Source organism: Pleurodeles waltl, chromosome 12 (genome assembly GCF_031143425.1).
Source record: "Pleurodeles waltl isolate 20211129_DDA chromosome 12, aPleWal1.hap1.20221129, whole genome shotgun sequence".
Lineage (NCBI taxonomy): Eukaryota > Metazoa > Chordata > Amphibia > Caudata > Salamandridae > Pleurodeles > Pleurodeles waltl.
Genome location: NC_090451.1, coordinates 678,082,590 through 678,102,088, shown reverse-complemented (window position 1 = coordinate 678,102,088; position 19,499 = coordinate 678,082,590). Strand labels below are relative to the sequence as shown.

General features: G+C 41.4%; 1 protein-coding gene across 1 annotated transcript in view; it reads right to left on the bottom strand.

The window, feature by feature from the left end:
- Positions 1 to 19,499, bottom strand: part of LOC138267241 (extracellular calcium-sensing receptor-like) — a 60,199-nt gene that overhangs the window by 6,736 nt on the left and 33,964 nt on the right. Inside the window, exon 4 of the mRNA XM_069216097.1 lies at positions 4,870 to 5,700. Within this exon, the coding sequence (XP_069072198.1) occupies positions 4,870 to 5,700 (831 nt within the window). The remainder of the gene's footprint in view (positions 1 to 4,869; positions 5,701 to 19,499) is intronic.

Genomic DNA, 19,499 nt, shown 5'->3' with positions numbered 1-19,499 from the left:
CCTCCTGTTACCACCAGTAAGTCCCACACAGCTGGGTTGCTGAGAGCTCCTCAGAAGCCCCATCCCCTTTCTCAGCTAGTCTGCAGATGCACCACCTCATGCACTACTCATTGAGGGATTAAGTCCCCTTGGCTACTGAGGGTCTTTAGAAGCCAAGAACCCCTTATTTTACCAACAGTAAGTCCCACATATATTTGCACTAAAGTTATTGATGAGAAAACTGTGCATGGCAGGGGTGTGAGTTATAGTTACCTTAGGGCACGAGCTGAATTTCTATGGTTTTGGGTGTGAAAATTCAGCATATAACTATAACGTCCCTTTAGCTTTTGATTATATGTGTGTGTGTGTATATATATATATATATATATATATATATATATATATATGTGTGTGTTATATATGTATTCACTTAAAAAAACAAAGGTTACAGGGCCGTTATAGTTAGGTTCTGAATTTACTCGCACAAAGCCTTAGAAATTCAGCAGCTATATATATATATATATATATATATATATATATATATATATATATATATATAACTATATGTCGATATATACATATATTCACTGAAAAAAAAACAAAGGTTAAATGGACGTTATAGTGAGGTTCTGAATTTACTCGTACAAAACCATAGGTATTCTGCACTTATAGTTAGAGTTCTTTCAAGTAACTATAACTCGTGCCTTAAGGTAACTATAACTGCCGCCCCCAACATGCACAGTTTTTTCTTCAATAATCTGACCTGTATTGTTTCATTTGTATTTTTAATGACATTATAGCAGTTGTCATGAGTGCTGTAATATCTGGAGTGATTAGCAGTGCATGGTGAGGGTGTGAGTTATAGTTACTTGCTGAATTACTGTGGTTTTGTACGAGAACATTCAGAACCCAATCGGTGGTGTAGCGGGCATGGGTCCCAATTCTGGGCTTATCCTTCCCTGTAGATCACCTTTCTAAATAACCAGTTTGGCAGGGGGAAAAAACCTTCCTTTTAAATGTTCATAAGCCATCCCCTCTGTAGGCCTTATAGCCCACAAAGTTGGGTACATGGCATTTAAAAATGGGACATTCAGAAATTTATGGTCGCCATGTCCCTGCAGTGGCAGGCCATCAAGATCTATTTTCACTGTGGAAGGCCCTGGCCGTTCTGTGAGAACACTAGAGTATAAATTTAATTATTAACTCTGCTATCTTGAGTTTGACACCAGCTAGAAAATTAATGACACAACTCTTTTTAAAATGTATTAGAAACCAAATCCAATGGTGAAGTAACATTTTTAATAAACATTTAGACAACTAACTTTTAGAAAGTAACCTTTTCCCTGCCTGAAACTCCTGGAGCCTATATACCTTAGCTCTCCAGCAGCTGTCCAGCAAGTGTTTGACCATAATGAGGTGTGAAAACTACTTCCAGGGCAGGAACAATGGCCTGGGTAGAGGGAGGTGTTTTTCTTCACCTTGCAGGAAGACCAGTTGCAGTTGGCCCAGAAACCTCATTTAATTCAAAGGTGCCATGTCACAAGTAAAGTTTAGTAAATACCTGGAGAGTACTAAACTTTGTCCTGGCCTCAAACCAAGGAGGAGGATCCCTACTGCCATTCCTGGGTTTGAGTGAATACAGAGGAGGGGAGTGATCATTATCCTGCCCATACCTCTGGGTGAGCACATAGACATTGAACAAGGAGAAAATGGCTTCCCCATCTTGAATTTTGGGAGTAGGATTGTTTATAGTAGGGCAAACATAAACTGCTGAAAATGTGGGTAAAGTTGCCCCTGGGAACCGTTACCCAATAGGTCAAAGATGAACCAGAAGTCATGTGAGAGCTAAGAGGGAATCTGAAAGGCTTGAACTGCTCCCAAGTCTATCCAAGACAAAAGGACTCCAAATGTCACATGGCTGACCTTCTGTGTGGCAACAGGAACACAGCAGACTGCAAGAGACCTTTTCCATGAAGTGCCCAGCTGACCAGCAGCAACTGGACCTGAATCGGAATCTGCTTGTGACCACTGCTGGAGTGAGTCTTGATCCCCATTACTGTTCCTGAGGTCGTGGGCCCTGAGTCCCCTGTCCTGAAGTTTAAAAAAATAACATAAGCAGGTAGGGTAAGGGTACCCTGATCTCCCCTCCCCCCCCCCCCCCCCAAGGCCTGTGGGGGGGACCCAGAGGCACGCTCCTGGGCCGAAATACACTATATTCAGAAAAGTTTGCTGTGATCCCACTGGAGTCCTGACCTTAAAAAAACTGCACAAATATAAAATGAGCATAGTAGCTGCTCATTTCATATTGACTGCTCCTTTGGGAGGGAACTGCATATTGCCCTGTGAGTGCTATTTATAAGTATTAATACAACTTTGTGATGTCCCTGGAAGGGGCAAGGGCACTATAAAGCATTTTTTAAATGTCATGGGTGGCTGCTGTGGGCGCGGCAGTGCCCTTAGAAACCTTTAAAAATGTTTCAATAATTCTCTTGGATCATTGAATACATGACCCCAGTAGAGCACATCATATTTTTAAAAGACTCCTTGCTGGAGCTATATGCTTTTCAGCTGGAGTGGGCGGGACCCCTTTCTGTTGGACCTGTGGCTACATTTTGTGGCCTGAAGTGAACACATGTTTATGGTTGTTTTGAATGAAAATGCTTTATTTACAATATTTTTGTTACAGTGATTATTATTGATAATTGCCCTCTACAGGGAAATACATTGGATTATACTAATTGATAAATTATTGTGATACTGTATTGACAAAGCTAATAGGTGTGCTTTATATATGATGATGAGCTAACACCCTGATAAAGACAATAGGCTCGCCTTTTATGTTATGGACTTCAGACCCTTTGACAAAGCCTGAAGGTCTGCCTTACTTAAAATGACACACTTTATATTATTACTTTGCATTAACAAAGTCAGAAAATCACTGTAAAAACAAAGGTTAAAGTGATGGTATAATTAGGTATGGTATTAAAATTCTACTTCATATTTCAAAAAAGCTCATCCATTCACTGAGAAAACAAACGTTAAAGTAATGTTATAGTTAGGTGAAAATGTGAGTTAAAACATAACATTTTATACTTTAAAAAATCTGGAAGTTCTCCAGTTATAATTAACTGAAGTAACTATAATGTGCTTCCTTGCCATGCACTGCCTATGCCCTACCATATTACATCACTTGAGATATGTTATATGACATCATTGATAACAAATCTGATGACATCTGAAATAATTTAATTGATAACACTGTGCATGACAAAATTGTGAGTTATACTTGCTTCAGTTAAGGTCCTGGACACTGACTAGTAATGTTAATGGACCCCTGTATTGAAGAGGATAATTCCCCTTGTTAGAAACAAACCTTGATAAATTAATCCTATGCACTAATAGCCTCCAGTATTAAAGGGCTTCAATAGGACTTCACTCTGACGGTCAAGTGGCCCTGTTTGTCCCTGCATCTCTTGTTATTAAAAAACTTTTGTCTCAGAATATAGGATTGCATGAATTCCATACATTCTGGATGCTCAATAGCCCCTTGAAATGAGTATTTATGGTTTCTTGGAGTAGTACATATAATTTGTCCCATACTTATGCTTTTCTTTTATCTTTTTCTTCCCTTTAATGTCCATGTTATATTTATCTAGGGTTGTCATGCTGTACTCTTACTTTCTGTTATTGTGTGTTTGTAATTCTGCTCTCTTTTCTCATCTTCATCTTTCATTTCTCTTTTTAATTTTTTTTCATCTATTACTTTATCCATTTTGTCATCTTTTTGATATTTTCGTTCAACTCTCCTTTCTCCTTTTATTGCTGTTTTTGTTCTGTTTCTCTTTTACTCGTTTGTCTATATTTTCATAGTTTCTTCTTGTATTATTTTTCCATCTTCCTTCATGTCAATGTTATCTTCTAGAAATTATTTTTCATTTGTTCTTCTTTATATTTCCCTTTTGTACGTTTGATATTTAACATTCACCTTCACAGTTACATTTCCCTGATCATTTGCTGCTTCTGTTCAAGGGGGTAAAAGAATAGCACATTTAAAACAACTCCTAAGGAGATACATTTGGAAATGTACTGAAAGCAGAAACACTGTTTATGCCTCCCACAATAGCTTAATCTGTGTGGTCAGAGCTTGCCAATCTTGGGAAGTTCTAATAAAGGACCCACAGATGTATGTTTAAGAAGGGCTAAAGTCACAGTTTCTTTGTATGCAATGTTTTGTCAAATACATTTAAATTGTGATTCTGCTGCCTATTTTTATGTTCCTGTAAATATTTTTATCTAACCGACAACAGTTCACCATTCTAGGAAGTCATAGCCAGATTTCCAGAGTTCCCCAAGATCAGAGTAATGTCGATCCTATAGACCACATTCACAGAAATCATATCCAACCAGTCTGTAGTATTAATGTGTGTACCCATTTACGGAAAGGTGGTCAGAGAGAAGGATTATTTTGTCTGCCGCATTAGGGAGGATGTTGAGACAAAATGATATCCTGACTAACTTTGAAATAAAATTAACTTAGGAAATCAGCCCCGGGTTATCTCCATGGATTACCTTTGGGATTGTGGATCCAGCTCAAGATAATAATTCCTTGAACACTAACCTGGGCAGAACTTGGGATCTGGACAATTGCTAAGCCAGCTTTATGTGCCAACTTCAGGAAGACTACATTTGATGAACCCTGGGTCACTAAGGTTTGCACTATCTTGGATTTTGCATCAATGCCATGAAGAGGCAATACCGGTTCATTCCAAGAGCTGTGGATCCTAACAGATATTGACATTTTGATTTATTTTATCAGATACAATGTCTTACATTATCACTTTACTCTTGTTTATGAATGTGGTCAGTGAAGCCAGGAATACCATACCTTACCTGCCATGGTTGGAAATATCTGGTGTCGGCACAAGTCCCCTGGTGGAAAGGTCCTGCTCCTGGTCTACAAAAATGTAAGTCCTGCACAGCCAGTGCAATGGCATAAACAGCATTGTAGGTTTGGTACGTGAATCTTGCACTGGCAACATCTTTGTGGTAAGCATGAATGTTTTCCAGATTCTCTAGTCCAGTGCATGGCTTAGTTGAGTTATCCAAGGCAATGAAAGTGGATTTCAGATCTAGCCACGTACAGCCAAATGTGTTTTCCCAGAACTCTTCAATAAACATATCATTCAGGGACCTTAAAGGGTGGAGGTTGCTGAGATAGGTCTTAAAACCAAGAATCTCCTCACTGTGGCTTTCAATTCCAATGGTCCCAGCAAGAAACTTTGAATATCTCTCCATGGAGAAGAGGACAGATGTTGACCAACCATCACTAGCAACCCATATCTTCCCAGTTATGTCCTCTCTCACCAGTTCATTCAACACAGGAGCTAGATCAATGTCATTGGAGAAAATGATGACAACCTTTGTAGTTGAGGTTTTGAGCACCTGAACAATACGCAAGGCGTTCTTGTCAACTCGACTTGTCAGGATATACTCTGAAAACTCTATGCAAGTCCCTGCCATGACCAGTTTCTCCTTCAATAAAGTAAAGCCATGTTGACCATAGTCACTATCGTCAACCAAAAGACCCACCCATGTCCACCCAAATTGTATCACCATTTGAACTAATCCAGCAATCTGAGATTCACTACTAGGGATGGTACGAAAAAAGGAAGGGAACTGGTTCCTGTCACTCAGGAGTGGGCTTGTTGATGAATAACTTATCTGTCAAAAGAAAAAAAGCATATTCATTTTATATAGATGTCTGTTTAAAGAAAAAGATATGAAGTGATGAACAATTATGAATACACACAGTGCTTTACAGACAACTGCCATACTTGTGTGTCATCATGGAGGTTCTACTCCATGTCATATAGTTCACAATGTCGCAATGTTGCGGGGCAGAAACCTGCAAGAAAATGATCAACATGTGGAACTTCAACTACATTCTCCCCAAAATAAGTCTTTGAATTTGCTGTTAAAGTGACGGCCTGGATAACAATGTAAGATTCACCTGAAATAGTGATTTGTCATCTTCTGTGTGTAAGAAAAGACAGCGTCTTACCTTGTCCATCCTTTATTGTGATGCTGGCAGAAGTGAACTTGTATTTTTTTCCAGATATCTTGTCAAGATATTAGGTACAAGTGGATACACAGGTTGGGCATGATAATGGCTAGAGCTGTCAAGGGGAAAGGTGTTGTATTCTACTCTCCTCTCAAATATTCCAAGCGTATACTTCCATAAACCATGATAAGGGTAGTGACCATCAGATAAAAAGCTCAGTGGTGGCTGACGCAATTCTGAAGGGGGGTGGTTGGGGGGGTAACAGGGACAGGGGAAATAAAAAAACAAAAAAGTACCTCTCCTGTCGCTGCCAGATGCCACGCTCCTCTTCCCACTCCTGATGGTGTCCCAGCAGTCCCTAGGACACCAGCACAGGCTCCCCACACAATCCTGGTGCTGCTTTCATGCTATATCTAGCATGTGAGAAGTGCCATGATTGGTCTGAGTGGCTTGGTCTGCCGCTTAGATAGTGCATTGGAATATGTGCTGTTTCTTCAACCAGGCTGGACAATACAGCGGGAGTTGGAGAAACCTAAGTGCCCACGTCAATTTGGCCGGCCTAAGACAGCCAGCGAAACTGACGTGTACTTAAGTGCACTGAAGTCCTACTCCCACCTCGCATGCCCAGCCCCGCCTCTTCCTGCATGCACTGGGTGAGCCAGCAGTTGAAAAATAAAACAATAATAAAATATAATTTAATTTTTCAGCTGCTGGCTCTTAGCCGTGGGGCATCGCTCCTTCACCATTGCAGAAGAGCTGTGGCTGAAAAAGCTATGCTGTGATCAGCAGGTGAAAATGTGCGTTGTGTGTTACCATCTCACTTTGGCGCTAACAGTCAGATATCACGAGTGAAGGAAATATTGTGGAGGCAGACCCATTGTGGTGGAGAAAGACTGTGAGAGAAAGAGAGGGCAAGCTTGAAAGGAAGAGAAAGAGACATGTAGAGAAAGGGGAAAGTGAGAGGAAAAAAGTGTTTAGAGAGAGAAAGAGAACTATTATGATGGCCCATATATGTAGTATCACCCTCAAAGAAAGCCATCATTTTTACGTTGAGGAACACACATAAAGTGTCAGAATAGAAAAATTACCTCTTATATCAAAAAGGCCACACATGGAGTCCCATAGTGATCCCCATTGGTCTTTAGTGTCTACATGAAACATATAAGGGTCTCACTTACTTCCACAAATTCAGTTCCAGTCCATGTGGACACCAAACAGGTTACAGTGTGTAGACCTGGGCTTCTAAAGAATTTAAATTTGGATCAGGTGTAACAGCCTTGTAAGAAACTGGGTTTCTGGTTGGCAGAGGTATGCACCCTGCCCAAGCAGGAACAACAATCCAAGATAGGGTAAGTCACCAACACACCCTAGGTTAACCTGTGCGCTCCCTCTGGTAGCTTGGCACTGAGCAGTCAGGCTGAACTTAAGAGGCAATGTGTAAAGTATTTGTGCAACACTTCAGACAGTAAAACAATGAAAACACCACACAAAAATAATCCACACCAGGTGACTAGGTTGACGATGATGTGAGGTGCAGCCGAAGTGATGTGTCAGTGTCAAACCACGCAATGGATGAGATGCATTGATTTTCCCGAGACAACTGCAGCAATGCTGTGGTTCTGAGTGCAATGTGTTGGTTCAGAATGCGATTTGAGAGCAGCTGCTCCTGTAGTAGAAGAGTAGTCTCACCTAAGCTCCCTTTGAGTGTGGCTGACTAGAGGGAACGCACAAGCTATCACCCCAACCCAGACCTGTATTGGAGACAGGTAGTAGGCAGCAAATGGCTAATGTAAGAAAATGCCAACTTTCTAAAGGTGGCATTTTCAGAACTGTAATTAAAAATCCGACTTCACAATAAATTGTGATTTTAAATTGTGAGTTCAGAGACACCAGAGTCGACAAATGTATCGCTTCCAGATTGTGAATTACACTTACAAGATGTAGTAAGGTAATCCTGATGTTATCTTACGGGTTTGATAGGCCTTGCAGTAGCAAAAAAATTATTTGGGAGTTTTTCACTACCAGGGCATGTAAAACTTAAAAATACATGTCCTGCATTTCAAATAGATTGCACCCTGCCCTGCAAGTCAAATAGGGCCTACCTTAGGGGTGACATATATGAATAAAAAGGGAAGGTTTAGGCCTGGCTTATCTTGCCTGGCTTATCTTGCCAGGTCTAAATGGCAGTGTGAACTCCACAGAAAGGCTCTGCAATGGCATGCCTGGGACATTTTAAAGGGCTACTTAAATTGGTGGCACAATAAGTGCTGCAGGTCCAACTTACAGGCTCTGGGCACATGTTGTGCACTTTACTAGGGAGTCATAAATAAAGTTAATATGCCAATTGGGTAGGAGTCAATGTTACCATGTTTTAGGGGAGAGAGCACAAACACATTAGCACTGGTTAGCAGTGGTAAAGTGCACAGAGTCCTAGAACTAGCATATATGAAGTCGGAAAATGGAGAGAGGCAGGCAAGGCAAACATTTGGGGGTCGAACAAGCCTCAAATAAATCGGTTTCAAATCAGAAATCCTGGTTCAGGTTGAACACTCCTCTTCACAAACATTGATACTTCGGGCTTTCTTTATTGACAAACAAGTACACATCAAAGCAAATTATGAAATTTAGAATTGTTTCCTGTAGCAGAATATAACCTTAATTTGGAAATTGGAGCATTAGTAAAAGCTTCTTTTCCATAAATCATACTCCTAAGGAAAACCTTTCATTCATCCCATCCCACGGTAGGAGAGGCATTGACTAATTTAAGACTGCAGGTTAGGAAACTTTGGCCTGAAACTCATGAACTGAATAGAGTTCACCTATGAACCCTGCACTGGTTCTTAGTTAAAATCAGAATCACAACCACATTCTCTGCCTCACATACAACTACACTGAAGATATTATCCCCAAGTTAAAGCAGAATAAAAGTGTAGCATATACTCCAACCCTCGGAATGATGATGTCCTCGGAAACCCCGTAACTACAGCAATACTGATTTGACTCTTGTTGGGATGAGAATGTCCTCTGCATGGTAAATAGGCATGTTATCCTACCCTAGGTTTCTGACTGCATGTATCTGGTATCCTGACTTGTGATGTTTGGCCTTGATGCAATGCTGATATAGCATGTGTGTAGAGGCCTAGGCCTGCCCTTGACTATGAATAGATCCTGGATTGTAGGGTGCCCTGAAGCGGTGCACCAAGTGTGCTCTCATTTCAGACTACTGTCTCTGTCACTGGTTTCGGAATATAGAATGGTGGTGGCTGCATGCACTCTTTGGAGAATCAACAATTTGACCAGACCTTTTTATCATGGGCGAGGAGGCCTATTGGCCCACTCATGTAAAGCTCTGCATCTACGCATGCGCTTTGCACTAACATCCATAAGTACATTTTAAGTATATTGATGTATGTAAGCTACTGGTATATACATTGTGTGTGTGAGTGAGCAAATGTAATGGAATCTAGAGGGATTAATTTTGAATACATCTGGCTTGGCCGTGTACAGGATGGAGTGTGAGGACTGTGCTCTCAGACAGTGAAAGTTTATTGATCATAATCATGGAGCTGAATGGCAGAGAGCCATATACTGATGTGAGGAGGATGGAGACATATATAGTTTTAGAAATTATATGAGGCATTTTGTTAGCAAGCAGTTGCTGATTAGTATTCCTCAACATTGCCATTTAACGGATAGCAGGGGTGAGGGGTCGACTGTAGTGTCTTTTGTGAGAGGTGAGGATGTTTCTAGGTGATGTATGTCCTTGTGTCTAAATTGATGACTGTTTCAGTTTGGCTGATGACCATCAGGAGCAGAGATCTCACATCTTTTTGTGCCTTAGTTGTGAGTGTTCCTAAATGGAGGTTACCCTACTGGTAGAAGCATCACTTTGTACAAAGTCTGTTTATGGATAAAGGACACTTGAGAAAAGAACTACCCTAAATTCATCTACAGTTTGATTTAGAAGTTCCACATCTCCTACCTTCTAGTTGTAGATTAGAGTGGGACCCACTACCCGATGTTGTTTTAGTTCTTTTTTCTCTATGACTGAGAAATGAGGTGTGCCACAGCACCACAGAGTCCTCAAAGAGCTGCTGTTTAACCATGGCTGGTGTTTTCAGGCAAACATAAAACTATACCTGAGAACAAAAGAAGGGCAAAATCCAAAGTACTGGGGAGAATGAGTTGTGTTGGATTCCAAAATAGGATCACAGGAGCAAAGATAGAGGTAGAAGGAGCACTGCAAACAACAACTGGCTCAAGGTCAATGACGGAGAGTAACCGGGGAGCTGAGAAATATACGTGTAGGAATGAAATCAGGTGCAAACTGCTTTGAAAACTGAGATAGTCGTAATAACCACTGGTTCCAGGCACCTGCTCTCAGGTCAAAGGAGTCTTTATAGGGCTCTAAGCATTCCGACCTGGAAGTGCTGCTGATACCTACCAGTGCTGTAATGGCTGAGGCAGCATGTGTTTAGTAAAGTCCTGGAAGTGCCTCTCCTGAATGCCTGTACTTTCCATAACACCGTCTTCCATCTACTTTATGTGTGCTCTTTATTGGGCCCCTTCTAAGTATTTCTCTCAGGATCTGACAAAGAGCCACAGAGAAGGTGATGGGAAGAGCCAAAGACAGGAATGAATATGGTGCTACCAATGAAACCCATGAAGGTACCACACACAGTGACAAAAAGAGATTACAGAGAGTAATCAAGGACTTCTCACAGAGAGGAGTTGACAGTAAATGGCAGATAAGACCCAATAAAGAAACACATTACAGACACTAGAGAAAAACTGCAGACTTATAGCAAGAAACAGCTAGAATCAGAGAATAACGAAGAACCATGCACAGTGAAGGGTCATAGACAGTGGCATGTGCATTGAAGAAACCCTGCAAGGATGCACAGAAGAACCACATTCAGAGGCACAGGAAGCACACTAGATGGTTATCCATGGAAAGGGGGTCAATAAAAATAGACATTAACCACAGAAGAACCCCAGTTACAGAGTAAGAGAGATTCACATGCAAGAAGCAAGGAAGAGATGAGGAAGGTCCAAGGATAATGTGCTATCGAAAGCCAGGGAACACCTACAGATAAGAAGGGGACAATTTCCAGAAGGGAAGAATATACAACCACAATAAGGAACCATTTAAAGTACATAGACAGGGTCTAATGAAAATATACACATTGGGACCAAAGCAGGAACCACAAAAGGGGAAAGACCAAAAGAAAAAACAACCAACAGGCATGACATTGCATAATCAAAGACAGGAATGCCATGCCAGGGATCAATTCAGAACTCTATGGATAGATAATGGGCAACCCACAGAGGGACCAGGAAATAGTTTTAAGCATGGTGCAATGAAAACGTACAGTAAAGGACTGAGAAAGATAATTAACAAAAAGATACATTTTCATCCACACAGGGGATTGAAGAACAAAGACAGAACTGACCAAAACCATTTACAGTTATGGTACAGGAACAATTACAGATCAAAGAATAAAGTAGATTCTGAGGCAAGGATCAAATATGAGCCAAAGACACTGACACAGGTATAGGCAGGGACATGAAAGAATAAAACCAAAGGAATACTGAGCCATCAACAGAGGCATGTGAAGTATCATAAAAAGCGATTAAGGAAGAGCTACACACCCGTTCATAGGTAAATAGAAGAAATGGTTAAAAAAGAAGCATAAACACTGGACAATGAAGAACAAGGCACAAGAACTGAGAAAGGACGAGAGATAAGGAGTACGGAATATCCATTCATAGATTTTGTGGGCTACCCTCAGACAGTGACCAAGAATGTTCTACATTCCGTAGATGGCGGACAAGGAGAGAGTTAAAAAATGAGAGAGGAGTGGCCTGATACAGGCAAAGGGAAAACAATGGAAAGTGAGTCAGGAAATGCAACAAACTGGAGAATTGGAAGAACCACAAACAGTGAACGAAAAAAGCCACAGACAGAGAATACTGGGAATCCACAGACAGAAGCGAAGTAGCAGTCACATCTAGTGAAAGAGGGAGAAGCAGGAGGAAGCAATGATAAACCTCAAAAGTGACAAGGGCATAACTAGAGGTATGTAACATGGTTTTCTAGAGTGTGAAACTTGTCAACTGTGAGGATATCCAGGAGCTGAACAGGTGTGGGTTCTGCAAGTAGGGTCAGTTGAAGAGCCAGGTTTTCAGTTTCTTGAGGAAATCCATAGGTGACTCAGCTTCCGATGTGCTGGGGGAGGTTGTTCCAGAATTTAGCTGCCAGGTAAGAGAAATGTATACTAACAACAACACTGACACCTGGCCACTTAGAATAGCAATCTATTGCCACTATGTCATATTACATGTCACAGTTAGAAAGCAAATGGAGAAAAACCTATGACGATGACTCTAAACATGAATATAGGGCAGCAATTAGAGACTATCATGCAGAAATTAAAACCGCGCAAGGACTGTTCTATGCTGCCAGAATAGAACAATCCTCCAATTCTCCTAAAGAAATCTTTACAATTTTTAAAGAATTAACTCAACACCCTTCTCCTTGCAGCCCAATTCAAGCATCTTCAGAGCACAGTAACAATTTTGCAGCTTTCTTTCATGAAAAAGATCTTGAAATTCAACGAGGCTTCTCCCACCTCTCCGCACAAGAAGGCACTACTACATTTGAAGACCCTTCAAATGTCACTTTCATAGCATTTCAGCTTCTGACTGAGAACCTAGTTCTCGATCTCCTACGCACTATTAAATCAGGCTCTCCCCTTGATCCGGCCCCACCGTCTATATTAATCCTCGGCACGGACGTCATTGTGCCTGTTCTAACTAGGATTCTCAATAATTCTCTCACCTCTGGCTCTCTGAGCCCTACTCTTTTTAACATTTATATGTCCCCCCGGCAAGAATTATTGAGCCACATGGACTATCTCTAGTATCTTATGCGGATGATACTCAGTTGGTCTACTCCTTCTCTGCTAAGAATACCCAAGAACAGGCTACCTTATCTTCCTGTCTCTCAGATATCACCAGAGATAGAGAGCAAACTTAAGCTCAATGATGGGAAAACAAAAGTTATGATCGTCGGGAATCCTTCCTTACTGAGGTCCCCATCCTTAGCAGTGAACTTGCCTAAGGATCTACCTCCGCCTCAAGATTCCACAAAAAGCTTGGGCTTTTGGCTAGACCCACACCTCACAATCGAATGCCATTCTAAGAAACTGGCAGCTACCTGTTTCGGTTTTCTAAGAACCCTTAGGAAAATCTTTAAATGACTTCCATTTTCAGCCAAAAGACTTCTTAACCAGGCTCTATTACTTTCACGTCTCGATTATGGGGACGCACTGCTCCTGAGCTCTCCTTCGCATTTTCTAAGGAGACTTCAGATGGTGCAGAACGCTGCTGCTCGCCTACTCACAGACACCCCCAGACAGTCATCTGCCACTCTAACCTTGGCTTCCCTCCATTGGCTTCCGATTGAATAACGCATTATTTTTAAAGCTATGTGTTTTATTAACCGAGCCCTTCGAAACAAGGGTCCAGTCTTCCTCAGACGAATGATCATTCCCTATACCCCCCGGGAGAATACTCAGATCTTCTTCAGCTTTTTTAATGAACTCCTTTTGTGCTAAGAAAGTTAGATGGAGTTAGATAGGGGGCAGATCTTTCACCTGTAGAGCAGCTAAGATCTGGAACTCCTTCCCCTTGGAACTTCGTCATGACATGTCAGAATCTTCTTTTAGTAGAAAATTGAAAACTGTATTGTTCCCTGTTTAGGTCTGTTCCTCTTACCTAGTGATATTCCTCAATGCTGGGAGGCCTTCGGGTAGCCATGTGCTCTACAAATCCTCGAAACTGAAACTATTGAATTTGACCGCTCAAACCACTTAAGCAACCAATTACATCAATGGCTAATTTGGACGAAGCTCTAAGTGGAACTGGAACTTATTCTGCAGGACTTATTACTGTGACTTGTGATTTGTCACTTGCAGTACAGAATATGCATTGTCTTACAAACTGCTCAACTGATTGATTTAACCCAGGCCACAAGAACAATTCCCTTATACTCCTCTTGATAGGCTGCCTTCGATATGTCCTTCATGAGCCAGTTCTACTATTCAATGCCGCAAAGATTCTGGCACAACTAGTGTTAGAAATGGCCATCTTTGGAGAAGTAGTTCCCCTGGTTTTTGCCTTCAATACCCTATTTTGCTGAACCCATTTTTGGTTGGCTTTAGGACTCTGCTCATTTTACCCCTACTAACCAGTGGTAAAGGGCTTGTGCTCTCCCTTCCAAACATGGTGAAGTTGGTATATACCTGATTGGTATATTTAATTTACTAATAAGTACATAGTATCTGGTATTATATGTACCCAGAGCCTGTAAATTAAATGCTTCTAGTGAGCTGCAGCACCTGTTGTGCCACCCACTAAACTAACAGTGTAAAATGTGTCCCTAAGTCTGCCCCTGCAGGCTGTGTTTGCAGTTTTAAACTGACATTTCGACCTAGTAAAAAAATCTTTGCCTGGCATAAACATTCCTTTTTAATACTTATATGCCACCCCTAAGATAGGCCTTAACAGCCTATATGGTAGGGTGCATGGTATTTAAAAAGTAGGGCATGTATATTTAATGTGTTACAAGTCCTGGTAGTGAAAAGTATGCAAAGTGGTTCTTCACTCTAGTAAGGCTGGCACTCCCATAGAAGAACACTGGCTTACAATATTACGCCTAATAAGTGATCATTACAGTTGGGGAGCTGCTAGGAAAATATGTCTTGCATTCGTTTTAATAATGTTAAATCCTCTTTAATGGTAAAGTTAGATTTTGAATTACTATTTTGGAAATATCACTTTTAGGAACATTAGCATTTTCTTACTTAAAGTTTCTGTAGCATTTAGGTGAGTGGTCAGGTTTCCCGGATTGCTGATGGCTCCCCTGTGTTAACGTGTATTGATCCCAGATAGTGGGCACTCGGCTCTGGTTATAGACACAGAATTTCCCCCCTTGACAGGATGGCCTGGGGGCTGTGCTCCAGCCCAGATTACATTTCAAAGGAGCCTACCCTTTCGCAGGCAAATAAACCTGACACCAGGCCTGCTCCATGTCTTTGTCTCTGTAATCAGGCGGCACCAAACTCAGTGGGAGTAGAGGAACAGACTGGAACTAGTTCAGGGGGTAGAACAAGTTATGTCCTCCACCCACAGATTGGCAATGGTTAGGATAAAAATGAATTCCCCAGACCATTCCTTGACCTCTGAAGAATCAGAAGGAGGGCTGCCCTGCTGTCTGGAGGACTCAGAACAATACTGTACCTGCTTGCCGGGAATCAGGACTCCAGAAATGACTCCAAGAGTCAGTTGGCAGACCTCTTGTTTCAGCCACAGGGACACAACAAGCTACAGGAGGCTTATTCCTGTGACTGCCCAGCTGATCAACGGCAATTGGGCCTGGATTAGACCCTGCTGTTTGGCCTCTACCTGACACCTTGTTAGTCTTTGAGTGCCTCCCCTGAATTCCTTTTTTTTTTTTTTAATTGTACTTGTGTGATGGATTGGAACTAAAGTCAGAAAGTAACATTTTTGATGAGGGTGAATCTGGTTAGTGTATCTGACCTGAGCTCAATTGCAATCAATGTCAAATTGCGTATAAGACATGTTCTACTGCAACCTTTGACTATCACCTTTGACTTTGTGCTTCTTGGTGCTATTTCCATTTAAAACTTCAAAAAGTCATAACTCCTGTTCTACTTATTCAAGTTTTGTCATTTTATTTATTAAAATATTCTATATTTTGCTAAATTGGTTTGGAATTCTTCTTGTTTTGAATTATCACTTTATTACAGTTTGAGTGTTTCAAAATATTTTTCCCATTGCCTATATACTAAGCTTGGCTGCATGGTGCCAAACTACCAAAGGGTTAAGCACATATTTATTAAGTTACTTTAGTGATTCAGTCTTACAAGGATTGTGATTATTATGTGAAGTGGGCTCTAACTCCCTTCAGCCAGCAAACAACCCAATTTCTTAAAACTATCATATCCAATCTTCTTAGAAAACCATTGATTATTAATAATTCAGATGTAATATGCTAGAAAGCATTCACATCAGCCTCAGAAGTCTTTAAATTAGGGCAACATTTGTCACACAGTCCGTTACCTTCCTTAATGTTTCATCCTCCTCTAGTGTAGAAAAACATTCCTATGCAGTTATACCAAATTTATTGACAAATGTTAACTCATTAAACACAGTTTGCTCATCTTTATTTAGCTCCTCATTATCAATGTTACAGTCCAGAGGCAACCAAGAGAGGCAGTCAGCCATGATATTTCTTATACCAGGAATGCATTCCACATGGCAACTAAATTCTTGCAACCTAAACTGCCATATAGCTATACTAGATGTAGCTCTACAAGCGCCTCTGGCAGTAAACAGATCTACCAGAGGCTTATTGTAGGAAAGTGCCATTTTAGGATTTTCACCCCCTCCTTTTTGCTCTGGATGCTGTTGGTAATGTCTCTGAACGTGCAATGGAGCCTGTGAACCTGGTCCCAGTGCAAGTGCTCACTCCCATAATTATTAACTGTGAACTGGTATCCTTAATTGGCAAGAACTTCAACCCCCTTATAAGTCCCTAGTTTACTATACCAGTGGTACCCAGGGCATGGGTGTTATAAGGGTCACCAGGGCCTGAAGCATTCATTCTTCCATCCTGCATGACCCAAGTCAATTACTGACAGCAGGTCTGCCATTGCAGTCTGCAGGAGTGGTGCAAACTGTTCAAATTTATATCAGTCACCCCTAGTGCAAGTTTATATTTCCCTATAGTGCCCTTTTCCATTAAATCTACTATAAGTGAATGACGGTCCATAGGATAACATGGGCTGGTACCCGGGCAAACCAGAGTTCGCCATCTCCTTTATGGTACCATCAAAATGGCACATTTGCACCCACACAAGTGGGAAAATTAGTCAGTCAGGATGCATACGCCCCCAGAAGAATAACCACACCTCTAAGGGGGGCAGTCTGGTCAGTACAGTGGAGGAAGACTTCTGCCTTCGTGGAAAGAGACAGAAAAGAGGGTTCTGGGTAGAAACAGTGCCACAACCCACTGGATGTGGTCGCCTCACGGGCAGATTAGCTGCTGGGGCTAGTAGCCCATTGGCTACTTGCAGCAACACCCCTAACACTGCTAATTCTAGATTTAAGAGACTCCTCTGGCACCAGATCCTCAGATCTGCAACAACTTGTGACAAGAGGACAAGGCGACACCTGCATCGACAATAACAGGGACCTGCACTAACAAAAGGCATGATACCTTGAACCTCTGGCAACTCCTTGGAACTGCTTGAATGCGAGTCGTCCTTGACCAAAAACCATTTCCCCTAGCAAAAGGAAACTCTTTGTGAGCCAAAAGCAAGCACAGACTCTCTTGTACTACTGGCATTAGTCCCCTGCCCAACAGAGGTAGAAAGTACTCACCGGATCCGAAGAAGCACTGGCCATCGGGCCCCCCAAGGGATCACCCCAAAGACAGGTAGTCCATTGCATTGTGGGAAGTGTAGTCCAGCTCTCTGCAAGTTATAGCTGGCAACTGTTTGCCACTATACCTCTGTAAGGGGAGATAGCTTTTCCTCCAGACTATCATAGCCAAGGTTTGTTAGTAGCTAATCCAGTCATCAGAACCTTTACTCAATGCTGCAACTCAATGGCACATGGCCAAACTCCTTCTGCCGACATCCCTTGCAGCTCCATTGTTGATACTTTGCTTCTATTTCCTCACCCAGAACATCTCAGTGATAAAACCATTAACCACAGCTCTTTTTTAGAACCAAGGATAGTAAAGCACACCTCCGCACCAGAGACACTGAGACTAGGTAGAATTATTCTACCTGCTGAATCCTGGTCTAGGGGCCCATCCAAACTTAACCACCAGTGTGCTCCAACAAACTCGACCTGCAAGTGACTGAGTGTCACATGTCTCATTTTTCAGCACTCGAGGCTTCCGCATTCAGCTCAAAGGACAGCCAGGACACATCTATACCCGGGCCCCAGGAGCCAGGTAAAATTGGTCTGACAATGGCAGCTTCGTCTTTGAGCCTGCACAACCTTAACCACTTCTGGGTACCTGTGAGCTCACCCTGCAAGTGACCGAATGTCACTAGTGACTTTTCCCATTGACCACAATGGTGAGATTTGACAGCTTATATACGCATTGACTTTGATTCTGCTTTAAAAGCCATAACTTCAGTTATACGTAACTGATTTGCTTTGTTTTGGTGTCTAAAATGATATTAAAATCCGCTTAATGTTTTATGAATTAGTGTTGGATTTGTTTCGAGTTATGTCAATTACTTATGGGCCATGTTGGTATTCTGAAATACTTAACACATGTTCCTCTATTAAAGCCTGACTGCTCTTTGCCACACTACCAGGACTGAGCTAAAGATTTATTAGTGTCAGTCCGAAGGATCATCTTTGGAGTATTGTGATTGTATTAGATAGTGAGGCCTAACTAGCACCACTTTGCTACACTTATGGTCTACCTGAATAGTAAATTCCATACCCCATAAATAATGCCAAAAATGATTGATTTCCCACCAACAGGCTAGGGTCCCCCATTATACAACCACTTAGATGATTCCACAGCCCTCAAACTACGACTTTTAAAGATGATCACCTCATCTTTTCCATTTTTCCTTTGTAACAAATTGGTTCCCAATTCATACTGATGTAAGCCATGACCACTATGCCAAGGTCAAGGGTATCAAAAGGCACAATTTGGGTACGTTTGGTAAAGTCACTTTTTAATAGGTTAAATTCATGGTTTCATTTCTGGATCCAAACCAATCCCTTTTTTAATAATGCACACCTTCTAAGAGTTTTTTCTGTATATCTTGGAATAAAGCAAGAATCAAATTCCATTAGACCCTTACACGATTGTGATTAGTTCTTGTTATCTGGCACAGGATCCTCAACAACATCACACACCAAATTCTATTTAGGTTCAACTCCTTGAGCTGATAATTTATGACCCAAATACTTAACACTAGTTGTTCCAAAATTATTTTTGATACCTCTTTCCTCCAAAACGGACAGAACCTTTGCTGCTTGTCTTTCATGGTTCACTTTGCCTTGTTTAATAGAGCAACACGTGTTAAGCATTTCAGAGTACCAGCAAGGCCCATAAGTAATTGACACAATTCTAAAGAAATGCATCACCAATTTACAAAAATAGAGCAGATTTTTATATCAAAAGTGCCTCTCAAAAGCATGTAATCCCCTCAATACCACTGAATAACAACTCCATCAACTGCTAAAACACAACGGTTGTGAAAGCCAAACCAAAGGGCATGTTTTAATAAGGAAATGCACCTTCTGGAGTCACAAAAATAGTTAAATGGTGAGAATCCTTATTCAAAACCACCTGGTGGTAGACTGAACGCATATTTAAGGTTAAAAACATCTTAAT